General features: G+C 40.5%; 1 protein-coding gene and 1 long non-coding RNA gene across 3 annotated transcripts in view; one reads left to right on the top strand and one right to left on the bottom strand.

Annotated features, from left to right (window-relative positions):
• Positions 1 to 3,374: 3,374 nt before the first annotated feature.
• On the top strand, positions 3,375 to 6,616 carry Ghsr (growth hormone secretagogue receptor). The gene is made up of 2 exons (XM_005383008.2): positions 3,375 to 4,170; positions 6,297 to 6,616. The coding sequence occupies exons 1-2, from the start codon at positions 3,375 to 3,377 to the stop codon at positions 6,599 to 6,601; spliced, it is 1,101 nt and encodes a 366-aa protein (XP_005383065.1). The 3' UTR covers positions 6,602 to 6,616.
• Positions 6,617 to 6,624: 8 nt separating this feature from the next.
• LOC106148330 overlaps positions 6,625 to 17,215 on the bottom strand; it is a 21,909-nt gene continuing 11,318 nt past the window's right edge. Inside the window, exons 3-5 of one of the 2 annotated variants that reach the window (XR_001233669.1) lie at positions 8,500 to 8,612; positions 7,925 to 7,989; positions 6,625 to 6,721 (exon numbers count right to left, since the gene is read on the bottom strand). This is a non-coding gene — a long non-coding RNA (uncharacterized LOC106148330). The remainder of the gene's footprint in view (positions 6,722 to 7,924; positions 7,990 to 8,499; positions 8,613 to 17,215) is intronic. The other variant, XR_001233670.1, reaches the window with a different exon arrangement.

Below are 17,215 nucleotides of genomic sequence, written 5' to 3'. Positions count from 1 at the left end.
TCTTATATAACATTGACTTTTTTTGAGGAATTTTTAAATAAACTAATCCTAATTTTGAGTTTTCTGGGGCTTCTCTGTGATTAGATTAAGAATTTGCATTCTAGAGGGGGTACTATATAAGTGATACTGTGTTTTTCCCAGGACACCACACTGGTGACACTGGTTTTGTCTTCTGCTTATCTGTGTCTGATTTGTCTACCATGTCATCATAATCATCTCATGGTTTCAAAAAGCAAAACAAAATGCAAACAGATTTCTCAGCTCTGCCTACAGAAGGCATCTAGTCCATTTGCTTCAGGGATAATAACCACCCCTACTGCCCCAATTTAGGTCTCTAAGTTCCACATAAAAGGAACCAGCAATTCTTGAAACAAGAGCTTCCCTCTAGATCTAGAGTAGAAAATTTCCAGTGTGAGCTCTGGGCATCTCATTGTGCCATGAAACAAGGAAGTTCTCAAAATCTGAGTCATGTCTAAAGGACTCTGAAGCCAGCTTGAAGGGATCTCTTTGGCCAAATAGGGAACCCAGAAAGAAAACATGTATGTATACATTTGTATACATATGTATCAGAAAGAAAAAATTAATTGATCGTTAGGCATTGACTCTGTAAAAATCTATGAGTCCATAATAATACCTCTTACACTATTGAGGATAAGCCATATTGGGTATTTTTCACTCCACTGTGCTTCTATGTCCCTTGTCTAAACAATGGAGCATGTTTTGCTTCCTCTGACAGAACTCAGAGTTCTCGAGATCCAGCACAAATGCCAGTTCCTCTGAGAAGCCTTGCCTATAATCTCTGTAGATCTCCAATTCTCTTTATTTTTGTTGTACGGGCATCTTTAAATGTGCCTGTCAAAAATGTACTAGAATTATTTATCTAACTGTACTATTCTCTCCAGACTATAAGTTTATAAATTTTACTTAGCTTGTTATTCCTAGTCCTTATCACATATTTAAGGATAGTTTTGCATATTTTAAAATATTATCTATTGAGAATGAGTAGATCCATTTCAGTAGCAATCGCTACTTCTCGATCACACAATGCAAATTTACCAATATTTTAGGAAATGGTTGAGTGCAGTTAAATAGCTGGCAATTTTAGTTAACATGAAAATTTTTAAAATTTTATAAAAAAACTTCATAACAATATGACAAGAACTATAGTTAATACACGTGTATCACTATCTTCAAAGTAATTACTCAGAGAACAAGATGTTGACAAAAAGATTCTTACAAAGAAACAAACTAAAATGAGCACAAAACTTTCTTTTCAATGAATTAAGAGAAACTGTTAGTACATATTGTATCATAATATTTTTTTGGTGACTGTTCTCTTTTCCACCTATCAGCCAGAGCTTCAGCACTGAATATACTAAAAATAGTTCCTACTGTTTCCTGTTCTTGGACAGTAACTTCCTTTAGTATTTTCTGTGTCCATACACATACACCTATTGATAACAGGCAAGGCATTAGAAAAATCAATTATTAGTTTTTAAAAATCTTGTTATTCATTGGTAGTTCGACTTGTAGTATTTTAAAATAGTGGTTTGCCATAAAAAATTTTAAGTCAGTTTGGTCCCCTATTTGTAGCACATCACTGCAGCCAAGTCATTCGACAGTGCATACACCAGTGACACCTGTGAAGTGTGTTTATCAACCTTCTCCCACTCAGTCTCTCGCTGAGTGCAATCTTTGATACGCATGTGCACAACTCAGTCTTGGGTCTCGTGGACTGTTAAGGATTAACAATTCAGGTAGTAGAAATCTTGTAACCACCAGTCAAGGCATGAGCACTCCAGAACGTGTAAAGCTCTCGCACGCGACGAATGGATTCTTACTTAAACCAGAGCGGATGAACGCAGATAGATGCTGTTAAGGCACCATCCGTGCTTCCGCGGGGCAGAACCGAAAGACTGCAAAACGTAAGGACCAACGCAGCAGCTCGCTGGAGGAGCTGCGCCGGAAGGGACCAGGAGCTGGCCGTGGTTCTGACCACATCCCCCGGGGCTGCGGCCCGACAGCTCGGCTGGGTTTGTGATTCTCCTAGTCTTAGGTAGTGGATACAGTCTCAGGCCTCACAAGTGTAGTCGAAGCCTCCGACTCCTTCCCACCTGCTGCAACTGCTCCCTCTGAGCAGCAAGCGTAATAACAGTACCGCGGCAGGGATTCACTTACTGAATGCCTAGTGTGTCTGCTTACTTGAAAGTTACTCACAGAATTGTTGAGTTCAAAGGAAAAACTACAGCTCACAAGGCCGAAGATCTTTCCCAGAGGAACACAGAAACTAAATAGCTGACCTATCTTAACCACGCCTTGAAAGAGAGAGAGAGAGAGAGAGAGAGAGAGAGAGAAGCAAAGAACTGTGCATCCTCGACGTGAGCCCTCTCACCGCCTCGCACCTTCCCACTTACTTGCTACGCGCTCCTCTCGTCCCTGTTCCCTGCCTTACTCTGCCGCTCCCCAGTTTGCACCAGGCAAAGGAAATCTTCCGCACCACGTGCACCCTGCCAAGATCAAGTTGAAGGAGCTACAGGACTGGGACTTCAGGCAAGATTACTCATAGTACTTGCCCCCAACGCACTCAGAAGTCCAAACCGCTTAGGTGATTCCTCTCGGGTCTTTGAGCCCCTGCCTTGCTGTGGGACCTTGGACAAAAGGTCACATCTCTTAATTTACTTCTCTCCAGTAAGATGGTTTGTTCCACACTGTGTGACGCTCTTCTCAGGCGCACACCTGTCTTCCCTGGTCCGAATGCAAACACAAGGTCACACACACACACACACACACACACACACACACACACACACGCTGTCCACCGGGATGGGCCTTCTCCCTCTTTCTCCCCTCAGGTCCACATCACCCCTTCCCCTTCTGGAAGGACTCAGGTCCCGGGTACTGCAGAGCATCTTTCACTCCGCCACCGCCGCCCCCACCCCGTTCCCGGAGTGACCCGCCCTCCCGGCCACACTAACGCCCTGGGCTCCGGAGAGAGCTCCTCGCGCGCCGGCTTCCCCGCGCCTCTCCCTGCAGAGCCCACGAGCGCGACGCTCCGGGAAGTGCGCGCTGCGGGCTCGGTGACAGGTAGGCGCGTGAGCGCGGCGGGAGGCGCGCTGGGGGACAGGGCTGTGGAGGCGAGGGTGGCGGAGGGGAGGGGTCAGAGGGAGCGCGGGTGGCTGTCTCTGCCTCTTGCTCTGGTCTCTTTCCCTCCCACCGCTTCTTCCCCCGGGGCTCCTTCCCGTCCCGCCCGCCTCCTCAGCGCCCTCGCTGCTTGCCCGCGCCCGCTCGTTGCTCGCACTGCCCGGCTCCCAGGGGGACCGCAGCCGGGATCAGCTCTGCCAGCCTTCCAGCTGTCGCGCCTCGGAGCCAGCAGCATGTGGAACGCGACGCCGAGCGAGGAGCCCCAGCGCAACCTCTCGCTGCACGAGCGGGGCTGCGACGGCCCCGCCAGCAACGACTCCCTGGCCGACGAGCTGCTGCCGCTGTTCCCCGCGCCGCTGCTGGCGGGCGTCACTGCCGCCTGCGTGGCCCTCTTCGTGGTGGGCGTCGCGGGCAACCTGCTCACCATGTTGGTGGTGTCGCGCTTTCGCGAGCTGCGCACGACCACCAACCTCTACCTGTCGAGCATGGCCTTCTCCGACCTGCTCATCTTCCTCTGCATGCCCCTCGACCTCGTGCGCCTCTGGCAGTACCGGCCCTGGAACCTGGGCGACCTGCTCTGCAAACTCTTCCAGTTCGTCAGCGAGAGCTGCACCTACGCCACGGTGCTCACCATCACCGCGCTGAGCGTCGAGCGCTACTTCGCCATCTGCTTCCCGCTGCGGGCCAAGGTGGTGGTCACCAAGGGCCGCGTGAAGCTGGTCATCCTGGTCATCTGGGCCCTGGCCTTCTGCAGCGCCGGGCCCATCTTCGTGCTTGTGGGCGTGGAGCACGAGAACGGCACCGACCCTCGGGACACCAACGAGTGCCGCCCCACCGAGTTCGCCGTGCGCTCCGGGCTGCTCACGGTCATGGTGTGGGTGTCCAGCGTCTTCTTCTTCCTGCCGGTCTTCTGCCTCACTGTCCTCTACAGCCTCATCGGCAGGAAGCTGTGGCGGCGGAGGCGCGGCGATGCGGCGGTGAGCGCCTCGCTCAGGGACCAGAACCACAGGCAAACCGTGAAAATGCTGGGTGAGTCTCCCGCGCCCGGCTTCCCGCCAGCCCGAGTCTGCTTCCTCTTGGGATGCTCGCGCTCCTGTCTCTCTGGCTCCTGTCTCTCTGTCTCTCAACTCTCCCCCCCCATGTTGTGCTGACTCTTCTTTGGCATCTTTCGTCTCTCTGTCTCTTCCTCTGTCTTCTTTCTCTTCGTCATGGTTCTATTATTTCCCCAAAATGAATTTTATGAGCCCAGAAACTTGCTTCGAAACTAAGATGCTTTATGAAAGTCTTGTGGTCTCTTAAGTGTTAAAGGTGCGGTTAAGATGCCTGCCTCAAACAGAATTCGTGGAAGAAAGTGACAGGAAGAAAAAGCAGGCATCAAATGGCAAAACTATGCAGTGGTGAATGTAACTGAAAACGTGATTTTGTTAGAGATTATTCATTTTTTATCAAAAATATGATTTGTTTTCTGCGCTGAAGTTTTTCAGATAATTGGATCAACTCCATTTATTCGGCTGCTGTTTGTGTGGCTTTCTAAAACAGTTAGAGACAAATCAGTGCTGGGTCTCCTTCTATTTATTTTCGTGATTTCCTGTCTCTCCGGGTGGCATAGGCTTGGGGAAGGCAGGGCAAGCTAGGCCAGACAGAACCCGAGCAGGAGAAAAGTAGGCCAGGAAACTGGTAGGACTTACCACCCTCCGCCGAGGGCCCTCCAGGAGCACCTGTGTGCAGCGGCACAAGTAAAGTGTGTCAAATATTCATTCCATGGAATCAACTTCTTTAAGGATATGTGTTTGGTACAGATGAAATGATACAAGTGTGTTTTTATGCAGGCAAAATACTAATTCTACTCACTTTTTAAAAGCTAGAGTCTGTATATTTTATTATTTGAACATTATGATCAGCATTTCATATTTATTGACATATTTAATGTTTCTCAGAAGTTATTCTAGGATGATCCCCTATTTACAATTTTACAATTCTTAGGTCTTGCATATTACAACTATAAAGTTTATTCAAGGAATGTCAGATCTTATTTTCTAGACCACTGACTCTCCCATTACGACTCATAAATTGTAAACCTATTTGTATCCTCTAGGGGACTCTAAACTCTTACATATGAGTTCACACTGCTGCCATGGCAATTAAGTTGTTACTATGCAACTTAGTTTTGAGGATACATTTAGTAATTTACTCCAATTTTTAAAGCCATTAAATTCTTTGTCAATGTTAATTTTTCCTTGACAAGGAAAGTATTAATGCGATAGCAGGGCTAAAACACTGTTTTGATTATCCTTCCTCTGGTTTCTGAATTTTAAAAATTTAATCTGAAAATGAGAAAGTCTTTTTAAAAATATGGGCAAAATAAAGACTTGGATGGATTAATTAATGTTGGTTGGCTGAATGACCTTTCAGACCTTATAAATACTGTAAGTGATATAGAACCATCCATCTCAGTGGTTCTTAATTCTAACTGCACACCCGATCATCTATAAAACTTTTTAAAAATGGTGTAGTGCCACATACCCGTAGACTCAACTATTCAGGAGGCTAAGGTGTTAGCAAAGACCATATCAAAACATAATGTGAAAGGATGGAAGGAAGGGAGGGGGGAAGGAAGGAATAAAGGAAGAGAAAGAAAGACAGGGAGACAGAGAAGAAGGCAGATGTCTTCATCTCCTTTTTGGAAATTTTAATTTACTGAGTCTATAATAATCCAAGAAATCTGCATTTATGAAAAATAAAGTACCCCGGGAAACTGTAGTTCACAGGTATGGTTGAGTTCAACTTTAATGCATACATGTTTGTGTTGTGTCTAACACAAGTAAAATGGTGGGTTATTGTGAACAAATTGGCTATCAGTTGAGTCAATATGTCACCTCAATCACAAAATAAGTAAACAAATCCTTAAATAGAGATGCCTGGAAGTAAAGCAACAGTAAGAATTGTCAAACCGTTACTTGGAAAGTCTCAGTCTTCATTAAAATGAGGGAAAGGGCAAGAGCAGCGCCCCCTGTTGCTCTATGACAAGAGAAGAATGCAGCTTTTCTCAGTGGCCATGGTATATGTAATTAAAACAAAACTAAGTCTTGAACGTAGAATGGTTGTTTGTTGCAACATTTCTTGAACTGATGATCTCTCTCCCATTGCCCTTTCAGCTGTAGTGGTGTTTGCTTTCATCCTCTGCTGGCTACCCTTCCACGTAGGAAGATACTTATTTTCCAAATCTTTTGAGCCTGGCTCCCTGGAAATTGCTCAGATCAGCCAGTACTGCAACCTCGTGTCATTTGTCCTCTTCTACCTCAGCGCTGCCATCAACCCCATTCTGTACAACATCATGTCCATGAAGTATCGCGTGGCAGTGTTCAAACTGCTGGGATGTGACTCCTTCTCCCAGAGAAAGCTCTCCACTCTGAAAGATGAAAGTTCTCGGGCCTGGACAAAGTCGAGCATCAACACATGACCAGACATATTGCTGAATACAGTCATCATTCACTATTCTAAACAGAAGCCATAGAACAGCAGAACTTGGAGGAAGCTGAAGGTCAGTATTGGAATTAGGGATACACTGATCTGGAAGAAACTGGAAGAAAGAAAAGACAGAACCCGTAGGGTGTGATCAGTTTGATTCCACTGCACACCCTTCACTGCTCTCTCATGCTCTTCCTGCATTCCCACTGCCTGTGATTTCACGTTCTGCTGCGGGTGTGGAGAGGACTGTGCAAATCGAAGAAGGAAGAGCTGCAGAGAGGGCAAACAGGGTCCTGCTGGGTGGGGAAATACTAAACCTGACTTTCTTTTCCACACTCTTCAAAGTTACTTCACTAAAAGAATAATATTAAAATAAAAAATTTAAAACACTCTTTTAAAAAACTAACAATTTTTACAAAGCTCTAGAGTAGGACAGCCTAAGAGAGACATAATGCAAGGCACATATAATCAAAATATATGGATTTACAAAAAGTTGATATTGTTTTTTCACCATGAGTTTTTGAACACTGAAGTTAGACATTCAGTTTCACCAGTAATACTTCATGTATTTAGATTTCATAAAATTTATAGATAAAAAGTAGACTCAATAACTTGTTAGGAGTGCATTCACCAACTTGTTTAAGTTAAAAATTCTCTAATAGTTAAAACAGATTTTGAATTTAAAATCAGTTAAATTAAAATTTTATTTCTTCAGTTCTATTAAGCACATTGGAAGTGTTCAACAGCCAGATGTGGCTAGGGGTGACTGAATAGAACAGCTCTAGAGATTATGCAGAATTATTAATAATCTTATATACAATACTTGGAAATAAATACCCTCTATCTGAAATTGTTTTATAGTGAATTAGCATCATAAAATTTTGAAAGATTAACTCTAAAAATCACACTCAAATGCCCTATTGATCATGCTTTGAATGGAATGGAATGCAATATAAAAGATGCATTTGAAGATATCTAATCGCATATTAAACATTTAGGAAATATTTTATAAAAACCATAGTCAATTTCAAGCCATCTTATTTGGCTTAACAAAAGTACTTAAGCCAATTATACCGCTTTGGTTTTTGAATAAAGGAATGATTCTGACTTACTCTGGCAAGCGTACAGAACACTTAACGACCACAGAAACGTTTCAAAAGGTTAAGGCCGGCCCAGATGAACAACTCAGAATCCCACAAATGCTACTGCTTATTGACATTCACAACTCTTTAAAATCCTGTAGTCATTTATTTCAAAATATCTACACTCTGTCTTGTCTGCAGACTAGTTTTGCTGTTTAGGTGTCACTGCTTACCTGACAGATGTTTCCGTGAGTATCCGGTCTCCTCCTCCTCATGTATAATGAGTAGATGCCTTCTACTAAATGTTGTACATTTGGTTAGAAAGCTAACATTTTCATTTACACTGGCATTTCTCCCTATATAGCCAGTACTTTGCATGTAAATATATTGTCCTAAAATTGATTTCTTTATAAATTTCTTTACATTTTTTGCAATACTGTACTAAGTCATATAAGCAGTTTCTATATAAATTTATTGGTTTAGCTACAGAATTAATTAAATCACTTTAGGAAATTACCACCATGATTATTTTTTATCCACCAAAGGAAAGATGATCATGGTGAAATAATTAACTGATATAATTTATTTTGGAAACATCAACACACAATCATAATTAGAATTATTTCTCTAGAGAAATACTTCTAAAATCCATTTGGACACTAAAACTGCACCATCTAGTTGATTTAAGTGCAGAACTTTAACAAGCTGATTACTCAGTTAACTCTTAGGAGTACATCAATATTTTAAAAAAGTACACTGGTACATTTAATTCCATAAGAATAAATCCAGCTTCTAATTGGATGCTTACCTTCCTTGCTGGACAACTTCCCTGTTTTGTGTGTGACAACTGCCGTCTTGGTCTGACTCACTTTGAGGGAATAGTTTTTTCAGCAAGGACCACACTGCCCTTCACTGCTCAGTCTGGAAGCACAAAGGATATGTTTGGAGAAGGGACCTTGACATTTGTCTTCTCAAACCATTTGTTTTTACACACATTGCAACTTCTTTATATCATTATACTCTGCATATTGTTTAAGACTCAGGGAAAAAAGGAAATTACTCTGCGGGAAATTGTTTCTAAGAGTCTACTATTTCACAACACTTAATGTATGTATTCTATTTAAAAAGCCAAGAATTTTCTTTATCCTGAGTGAACTCACAGTTATTTACATGCTATGTTGTGGTAGTCATCTGATAAATATCTTTAAATTATGAGGTAGCTGAAGATATAGCTCAGCAGCACAAGTGCCTGCTAGTAAGTGCAAGGTCCTGAGTTCAATCTCCAGTACAAAAAAAAAAAAAAAAAAAATAGGCGAATGTCTCCAGTTGGCAAGGTATCAAACGGCTTCCCACTGTTTCAAAGGGCTGCTCATCCCACTGTTTTGTGCATTTTTCTCAAAATGAATTTGAGCTGGGCTGCTCCTATGCGAACCAGTAAAATTTGTAGGCACACTTAAGAGTGTTCTTTATTAATGTAGGCAAAGTAAGGAAATAGGTTTCTTTTTAAAATCTCTTACGTTTCCATTTTCCTGGCTACATACCATTTCCAGTCACCACACCTTACACTGTGTCTATCAAGGGGTGACTGCTTTTTCTACGGGAAGTAACTGTTACCTGAACAAGAATTTTCTAATAATTAAAGAAAACATTTATTCTATGAGTTATTTAAATGAGAGACTTTGTAGTAGTGAAATTTAGAAACACTTCTAGTGCCATATCTTCAATGCCATTTTATAGTCAACTTTTTATTGCAGTGAAAGTTGTGATGGGACTGGACTTAAAATTCCAATTTTTTTCATGCAAATGTTTTTATTAAAACCCTGAAATCATTACAATTTGCAATTCTTAGTTCAACATTAACAGTTTTAGCTATTTTTCTTTTTCATTTATCCACATACTTGAATTTCATGTTTTAAGAAAAACTGTGAGTTTTTTTTTGTTTTTGCAAGACTGGTGCCTGAAAATACTCTTTTGTCTTTTTTGTACATCTTTAAAATGGGACATACATATTTACATACATAAAAATTCGCAGTCACAGTGTCTAAGTGAGTAGAACAGAGCTTTCTGTTTTCAGAAACACTGTATCTCTTGTAAATAACATAACTGAAAGATAATGTCATTAAAAGGCAAATCACATCTTACACGGTTCCTTGCTAATGAGTCTCCTATGATTTCTTTGCAATTTAAACTGCAACACTAGTCAAAATAGCTGCAGTTATAATTTACTTAAGTGATTAGTGACAAATGTTAATTCAATGAATTGATAACATAAATATTTTTTATCCAGAAAATGAATTACTGGTCAAATCAATAGAAAGCAATAAGCTGGCGACAGGCTCCCTGCTTTAAGCTAATGTGACTCATTTACTCACATTAAATGAATTCAGTCATGTCAAATCCTACCACTAATCTAAGTTTAAGGTAGGTGAGATGGAAGATTCGGATGAGGTTTGTTTTTTATTTTTCCTTTTGAAGTCAAACTCTTGCAGGGTGGTACCAGCTAGCTATTTTGGTGAACAGGATTATCATACCTAAGGGGAAAAAAAAATATCATGTTTATGACCCCCATTATTAGACTGATTACTGGAATTCCAATTATTATTTTATGCTGTAGCATTGCATGTACCTTTGCTTAAGCACTACCGGTTACCCTTAAAACTGGCAAAGCACTAACACCCTCCAAAAGCATACAGCATATAAATGCTCAGAGAGCTCTGCCAGGATGTTTACAGATGTTCTTTCCAGAAGACTTCCTCTTTGCCCAGCCACAGAGAAAGTACTGGGGAAGGACAGCTTGAATGACTTCCTGAGGTTTCAATGTCTCTAATCCAAAATATGTCTCTGGCTCAAACCACACCACCATTTATATTTTCCTCTGTAGCCGTGTAGGCTTAGTATAGTAGAAAACAATGGCTCCTGTAAATATGTCCAAACATCGCGTTGTTTCACAGATCTGTGGTGTATTTTGAATAGAGCTTAATACTGCACTTGGTTGATTTATGTTGCCATAATGTGTCAGAAATATTACTGATGATATTTGACTTTTGATTCTTTCTTTATAAGATTGTATAAATGTTAAGGAAAAGCTTACTGTAGCTCTCATGTACCTGAAATTTGGCACTGGTTTTCCTCCTTTTGGGTGTCCATAAACAAGCAGTTGCTTAATAAATACCTTTTTAAAAGCATACTACTCAGTTTTTTTTCACTTCTAGTTTCTAAACATTGGTATCTGGGATATTTTACCTCTCTTTAGGTTATAGACTTAGTTCTATTTGTTTTCTAAATTTCTGAAATATGCATTTTGCAATTGTAAGAGCGTCTTTGTGTTAGGAGATTTCATTTCTTCAAATGCTCCAATATTTAGTAAAGACTGAACCAACTCCCATAAATATTAAGAAAAGCAGGGAACCCTATAATGGGTTTTGATCCCAGATTCTCACTGTTTTTCCTTCCAGACCCTCCTGCCCAGAGCCAGTGGTGCCTCTCCTGGTGCTTGTTCCCTTTGGAGACTGGAGGGTTTCTACTCCCCTGGCCTCAGGAGCTATTCACTGATGATGGGTGGAGGAGGAAAAGTTGAAAACCAGATCATGTGTCTCACCTGGGCATACAGATGAGAGGGGCCAACAAACTTTAAAGCTAAAATTAGAGGAAAACCAAAGGTGTCAATTTTTAGTTGCTAAGGAATGGACTTTAGAATGTTCTACTCTCCAGCTAATGCCCAGCATGGCTTTTCAGGTCCATCCCCCAGCAGACTCGGGGGTCAATCCCGACTCAGAATTGTCTCCTAATCTCATAACCAGCTTCCTTCAAGGGACCATCAAGTTAATTATCAGTCAATACACATATCCTGAAGAACAGGTTGACAGTACATATGAAGTGCTTAGAAATTTTGTATATCCTCTGATTTCATAAATTCACGTGGAAGCACAATTATGGAGAAGCACATAGATTTATGTATAGATAAAACAAATGTTCTCTGCATCTTATTTATAATTGCAAAAATCCCCAAAACCCAAATGTCTAAGAATAAAGAATTCATTAAATAAATTGCAGTAATTATAAAAGTTAACAATTAGTAAATGTGGTGTACACCTGTCATTTAGCACTGGAGGCTGAGGCAGAAAGATTACATTTGAGCCCAGCCTGAACAATTTAGTGAGGTCTTGTCTCCATATAAAAAAAAATTTAAAGGAGTTGAGTATGTAGCCATGTGTAAAGGCTCTGGGTTCAACATACACACAATTTAATATTCATGTGACAGTGTGCGTAACCATCAATTCATTCACTCTCATCATCTTCCCAACCTGCTGAGGAGTGGAGCTCTGCTGTTATCCTTAAGAGAGAGAGAGTGAGAGTGAGAACGTAGGGGTGATCACTGAGGCAAGAGAAGTTTTGTCCCTCTGTTGGGAAATGGCAGAGTTGGAATTTGACCCCAGAGGAGGTAGATTCTAGTATCCTCATTTTCCCAATTCTGGAGCACTACTTGGACATTAAACATAACATCATAGGATAATTTTAATAATGTAAGTAAAATGTTTACCAGATAGTAAGTGCAAATGTAGATTGTCCTATTCTGTAAAGAAAAAAGTTCAAAGATACAGCATACTAAATGATTTATCATGTGGAATGCATTCTTCTATTTTCCATAGTTCTCAGTATTTCTAAAAGAATATATATTATCCTTGCCACACTGACAAATGACATAATTAGTTACTGCACTGCAGAGACTGACTTCACTCCACCCTGGCTTCGGGGCCTGCTATTCTGCTGTCAACTTTGACCAGTTCTGAACCTTGGGTTTGCCTGGTTTCCCTGAGAATCACAGTCCTCAGAGCCACATCTTCCATAGCCAGCCCTAACTCTGAACCCTGAGCCTCTCCTGCTCCTCAATGAGATGTCTGCCTTCCAGTTCAGCTCCAGAGAGTTCTTTAACTTCCCCTACCCTATGGAAATCACCAGACATCTAGCGGGTGCTCACCAAGTGGCCACGGTTACCATTTGGTCATCTGGCAAAGTATGAAGCAACTCCTGCTGAGTCCACACTCCTAGACATCTCTGTCTGTCCCTGACTTAGACATGTAGATTTTCCCAGCAACTTCTTTGATCATTTATGGAATTTTAGAAAATTTAGTAAAAGCCACTAAAATGTGTGGACTGAAAAATTTCAGGTTCATGCAGCAGGAAGAAAGGAGGCTGGAGCTTGGGGCATCTTCTGGGTTCATACCACCTTATCTCTATGCAAGGCCACTTGTTCACGATAGAGACCTGATGAGTTACTTCAGAACCTGTATCGATCAACTCCTTTCTTTCAGGATTTACCCTTCAGGAGCAAAGCACAGGAAGTGCAGCTATGTATATATTTTGAAGACAAACAGGTGGAGAATTTATGCCTGCTGAACGCCAGTCTCCCAGCCATGTGACCCTGGGAAATCACTTAACATCAACTCTCGTGAGCCTTAGCTTATTTAATCACTCAAGGGAACAAATTTGCTTGCTTTTTGCCTTTGGCGGGATCAGATGACATAAAATACACAAAGGGGCAGCATCTGCCTCATGGAAGAGCCAAATACAGGTGTTTATTACCACAATTAGTAAGTTGTTTATAGCCTATGATTTCCAGTGTAAGTTTCTTTCAAGCAGAGCAAAAACCAAAGTAATATGGGATGAAATGTGAATACAGGACCCTTCTGTAGTTTTAAGGAACTCCTCACATCAATTTTAATAGTAGTTTTTAATCCCTTCTAATGTGAGCTTCTTAATGGCTTGCCTTTGTTGAGTCTTTCCAAAGATTCAGTATAGTTCCTAAAGAAAACGTGATTTTTCTTTCTTTAGAATCACATTTCATCACTTTGAGTAATTTCTAATTCAGTAATTTCAGTAGCACATGCCATTTGTCCTAGACAGATTTGGGCACAGCAAGGTAACTCAGTCAGCAGAGGAGAAGGGCACGCAGGGCTTGATCCTGGCCCCCAGCACACAGCGCATTTTCCTGGGCCTGACAGTCACCCAGGGGCCGCTGGAGTGCAAGTGTGGAGCGTTGGACGCCAGCGATCTACTGGACAGCACTTGTGCACTACATAGAATCACTCAGAGTATAGATAAATCCAAGTGCACGTTAAGTTACTATGTATTTCATAAAGAACTAGAACAGAGGAATTTGAAGTTTCCCTACACAAAAAGAAATACTGTGTATAAGGAGATACAAGTATTAATTACACTGACTTGATCATTATACATTGCATATATGCACCAAACTCCCTCAACTGTACTCTGTAAATATGGACAATTTGGGGATCAATTTATTAAATTAGCAAAGATTAAAAAATTAAAGTGAATCCCAAGTAGATAACTCATTAGAGATTCTCTGACATCTCAGGAGGCCTTGGGAGTTTCATCCTGTGGCCTGTCTCCCATTGGTGGTGGTGGTGTCCACACTGAGCTAAGACCGGTTCTTAGCAGGGTGATAATGTGTCCCCTCAGTCTGTGCCTGCACTGGCTACTCCTGCTGCTGGCTATTCCATCTGCTTTGCATTTGTTCTGGATTTTTTTTAAAGACGTGCCTTTAGGAATTGGCATGAAGTAAGCTGTGGTGAGGCTGTTAAATCTTCATTTGGCTATTTCCAGTTTCTGCAGAGGCTTTGTCTAATAACATGTGAGATTCATGTTCAACCAAGAGTTCCCTCCTAAGTACAGGTTAAAACTGAAAGATAGCCCTCTGTAACCTATTTCTTTGCTTTCTGGAATAATTTAACTAAGTCCTCCCTTTTAAAGAATGGGAGACACTCGTTGGAAAAGTGGTTCTGACACACGTTGGCGGGGAACAGCAACTCCCTGTCCCAGGTTGTGGTAAAAATGAGTATTTGGTGGCTCTTCGTTGCCCTTTCCCGTTGTGCTCTCAGTGCGGCCTCCTAACCTGTGAAGTCTCCAGACTGCCGTCGAGCAGCGTGAGTGAGAACAGAAAATTACAAACCAGGCACCCATGCGATACGTGCAGGAAATAGAAATGGAACAGGCCTCTACGGGAGGGTTACCTGAGGACTTTTGTTAAAATGCTACCAGCAAGCTTTTGATTTTGCTATAAATCTAAACAAGTTAGTAACTATTTTAAGAAAGCTATGTCCAAAGACGACCGTCTAACACGCAGTACTGAAGAAAGTATATTTACATTTCAGAACTCAAAGTGAAATGATTCTTCTTATAGATTAATTTTACTTATTTTGGGTTCTATAGTTTTGAACACACATGCAAAAAATTCATGGCCACTGTTATTGTGTTGGCTCCACTGTTGGAAGATAATCTTGGCAAACATTTGAATGAAGTCAATTTTGAATCACTGCCATCAGACATTTTAAGTAAAACATCAGCTAATCTCACTAATAGGTTGAGATTTTTTTTTAATCCAATTGATGGAAATGAAGTAAGGCTTTTGAAAATCATTCCACTGCACTGAAATATTTTACATTATTAAGCATGTAATTGTAATTTTGATTAAAGGGCTTTCCATTGATACTAAATGTATTCACTCGGGGGTGATAATACAAATCTAAGTTTGGTGGCACACAGTATCAAGACAAAAACAATGTTCTTAACAAATTTCAAGCCCTTATAGAACAGAGCGCAGAGCTTGGACTTGATTGTGATACCCACATAATTCACCCAAAGAAGTTGTTATATTTTATCAACTAAAAGAGAAGACAAATTGCCAAAATACACATATAATAAAACCTTGGTTTATGGGCTTAATGTGTTCTGGAAACATACTTGTAATCCAAAGCACTTGTATATCAGAGAAAATTTCCCCACTGGAAATTCAGATGACTTGTTCCACAACCCAAAAATAGTCATAGAAAAATGATTAAAATACTATAATATAATGCTAGGTACTAAGAAAATACAAAAGAAAAGGAAACAAATTAACCCACATTTACGTTTGAAAACTTTCTTGTCTTGTGGGAGAGAAACAAGAAAGAGGAGGGTTACTGTGTAGAATGACTCTCAGTATCACTAACAAAAACACTGCTATCTACTGGCTCAGTGGGATCTTTTTATTTTTGTGCAACTTTAACAAAGAAGCTATCCAATGCCACTTGCTTTTGCCTCCTTTTGAGGATTTTGAAGAAATGTGACATGGCATTGTCACTAAAGAGATTCATCGCTTGCACTGTTACAGCCTTTTTCAGGTGGTGATTGTCTCCAAAATTTTGCACTATTTCCCACACTTTACACTTCTGCTTAATCTCATTTGAAGTGAGGGATTCCTCTTCCTTTTTGTCCTCTTCTTTGCAGATGAGATCTCCTCCATAACCTCTTACTACTGGGAGGTGATCACCCGCAATCTCAAAGCCAGAGAGAGAGAGAGTGCCACTAGCTCAACTGTGATCATGTGACATTCGGCATTAATTACTACTCATATTGCAAGACATCACTTGTTTATCAAGTTAAAATTCATTAGAAGTGTTTGCTCATCTTGTGGAAAACTCCCAGAACATGTTTTTCACAATCCAAGGTTTTACTGTATATATACACACAGAGTAACTGAAACACAAAGTAAAATATCTCAGAATGGTTTGATTTATTTTAAAGACAATAGTAAAAAAGAAAGAACAATAGCAAAATACAAATAAAACAGAGCAAGGGGACTGGGGATTTAGCTCAGCGGTAAAAGCGCCTGCCTGGCAAGCGCAAGGTCGTGAGTTTGATTCCTGGTACCGGAAGAAAAACAAAAACAACAACAACAACAAAAAAAAAAACAGAGCAAGGACATTAAAAATAATATGGGGTTTCAAACCAAATGATAAGGTTGTGGTTGTTATATTACATACTGTTATCTTCAATGAAGTTGCTCAGATTACCAGAAGTAAGAATGGAACATTGATCAAATCATTAAAGAGAATAAGAAGATAATAATTTAAAAGAACATTAGAGACAATATATAGTTTCATTAGACAGGATGGTAGGAATTCACCAATGGTTGTTATATTGCATATTGTTGTCTTCATATATATTACTCAGATTACCAGATATAAGCGTGCAAAATTGGTCAAAATATATATAAAAAATTAAGCATTAACTGTTCCTTTCAATAAACCACTAAATATCAGCAGTACAGTTATTCAAGATATATATATATCTATATATGTATATATATACATATGGATATATATATGTATTTATACTGCCTTAGTACTTTCTTTTTCTTCATTCCCTTATCACAGTTGTTCCCTCCTTTGAGCAGCTTTTTTCCCTTTCATATTACCTATTGTACATTTTGGGTTTTATTTACTCTTTCATGTTCTTAGCTAGGGAGACAACATGTTGTACACATGTGGGTCCAACTTATTTCACTTATGAGTATGGTCTCTAGTTGCATCCATTTACCTATAAAAGCCTCCAGTTTATCTTCTTTTATAGCTGAGTAATACTCCATTGGATAAAAATACCACATCTTTTTTATCCATTCCTTGGTGGATGGGCATTTGGGTTGTTTCCAAGATTTAGCTATCACAACTTGCACTGCTATAAAC

Source organism: Chinchilla lanigera, unplaced genomic scaffold, assembly GCF_000276665.1.
Source record: "Chinchilla lanigera isolate Chin_1 unplaced genomic scaffold, ChiLan1.0 scaffold00019, whole genome shotgun sequence".
Lineage (NCBI taxonomy): Eukaryota > Metazoa > Chordata > Mammalia > Rodentia > Chinchillidae > Chinchilla > Chinchilla lanigera.
The sequence above is the reverse complement of the archived record's forward strand: the minus strand, read 5'-3'. Positions and strand labels throughout refer to the sequence as shown.